The sequence below is a fragment of the Austrofundulus limnaeus genome, unplaced genomic scaffold (genome assembly GCF_001266775.1).
Source record: "Austrofundulus limnaeus strain Quisiro unplaced genomic scaffold, Austrofundulus_limnaeus-1.0 Scaffold1370, whole genome shotgun sequence".
NCBI lineage: Eukaryota > Metazoa > Chordata > Actinopteri > Cyprinodontiformes > Rivulidae > Austrofundulus > Austrofundulus limnaeus.
In genome coordinates this window covers 15,730-17,455 of record NW_013953772.1, presented here as the reverse complement: position 1 = coordinate 17,455, position 1,726 = coordinate 15,730, and the positions used below count along the sequence as shown (strand labels likewise).

At 33.6% G+C, this 1,726-nt stretch overlaps 1 protein-coding gene across 1 annotated transcript in view; it reads right to left on the bottom strand.

Annotated features, from left to right (window-relative positions):
- Window positions 1–1,726, bottom strand: part of LOC106535138 (troponin C, slow skeletal and cardiac muscles) — a 14,044-nt gene that overhangs the window by 3,946 nt on the left and 8,372 nt on the right. Inside the window, exon 4 of the mRNA XM_014032056.1 lies at window positions 420–534. Coding sequence (XP_013887510.1) covers window positions 420–534 — 115 coding nt within the window. The remainder of the gene's footprint in view (window positions 1–419; window positions 535–1,726) is intronic.

Here is a 1,726-nt window from a genome sequence, read left to right as displayed (position 1 = left end):
CTGTAGTGGCGACCCGCGACCATGGAGATATAAACAGCTTTTTATAAGGTAAAAATAATAAAACAAGATCTTTGTCTGCAATGATTAGACATGTTTTTTATTATTGTCATTAGTGATTATCTCAATTTCAGCTAAAAGGATTGACAAAATCCTTCACACTGTACTTTTCTTATTATTGAAATAATTTTTACAAGAGTCATTTTCTGTTAAGGTATTTTACTTAGTTATTTCTTTTAAGTCCTTTATCTACATCGGGACATCTGACTATTAGAACATGGAATGATAGAATGATACCAGGCATAAACTCTGGTATGAAAGGTGTTGGGTAATAGGCATTACTTCAAACTATTCTCTGCTGTATTTCTTTTACGTGATGTAAAGGCTCTGTGCAGTGGGAACAAAAGGAAATACAAACTTACTTATCAAACATGCGGAAAAGTTCAGCCAACTCTTCCTCTGATTTTCCTTTGCTCTCCTCCTTCATGCAGCGGACCATCATCACCAAGAATTCATCAAAGTCAACCGTGCCGCTGCCTGCAGGAACAGGGAGCGACCGTCACAGACTGCTCTCTGCATTCTCCAGCCACTCATTTTTACTGACATGATGTCAGAACTCAACTGGATGGCAGGCAGGTAACGAGAGGTGTTGACTGTAAATGCTGAGTCAGCATTCACACTGTCATTTAAAAACTGATAGTTTCGTACAAACCTCTGCATACTTTGTGCTATTTTAACTTTTCATCTATCAAAATATTACCGGTAAGCTTAAACATGACTGGTGAGGACCTTTAATTTTTCTTTTTTGTTTATTTCTCTTACTTTAAGATTTTTTTCTACTGTTAGGTATGATTGTGCTACCTTTAGCTTTTAGCAAGTGTTTTGCTAAATGTGACTTTTAGCTACTGTTTTCAGACACTGTTGGAATAGTTTTAGTTTTGTTCTGTTTGTTTTAACTTTAACAATTCTGTTTCAGCTTCTTCAACATTGTCACAGAACATTCAAATCCCTCTCACCCTCTCGTGTAAAKGACTGGAAAGCAAAACCTGAAGCCACTCAAGGAGGTTCTGTAGAACTACTGGAGTGCACAGAAACCATGTGAGTATGTGATCTACTGTAGAAACTACAGCGCTAAGCAGAATGAGCAACCGTCTGTATTTACCATTACTGCACATGTTGGTAACATAGAAGAAATTATAAAAACTAATAATCAGATTAACAAAATTATTATTAATATTTTGAGTTTGTATAAGTTATCTAATGTATATCAAAACGTCAGAAAGCTGTGTGTGGTATAGATCAGGGGTTCTTAACCTTTTTGACCTCGGGGCCCAGTTTATTGAACATAAAGTGACACGAGGCCCAGTCAGACATTACCAATGTATGGATCAAAATGATAATTATTCTAAATCTTGGTTTAATTTTTATTGTATTTACATTATAACTAAATTAAACACACCTACATTATAAAAGTAAAACTCCTGTCAAATAACCACAAGATGTGATTATGACAATTTTTTTATATTGTAACCTGCCCATAACAATTATTTGAACAAACGGTCAGTCAACAGACCACTCAGGCTATTCATAAATATATATATTTTTAACATAAACAATAACAAAATAGACAATTCAATAAATAAAATTGTGGGCATAAAATAAATAAATTAAAAATGTTTAAATGTTTCAAATACAAAAAACTGTAAAAATAAATTAGATAAAGTACAAA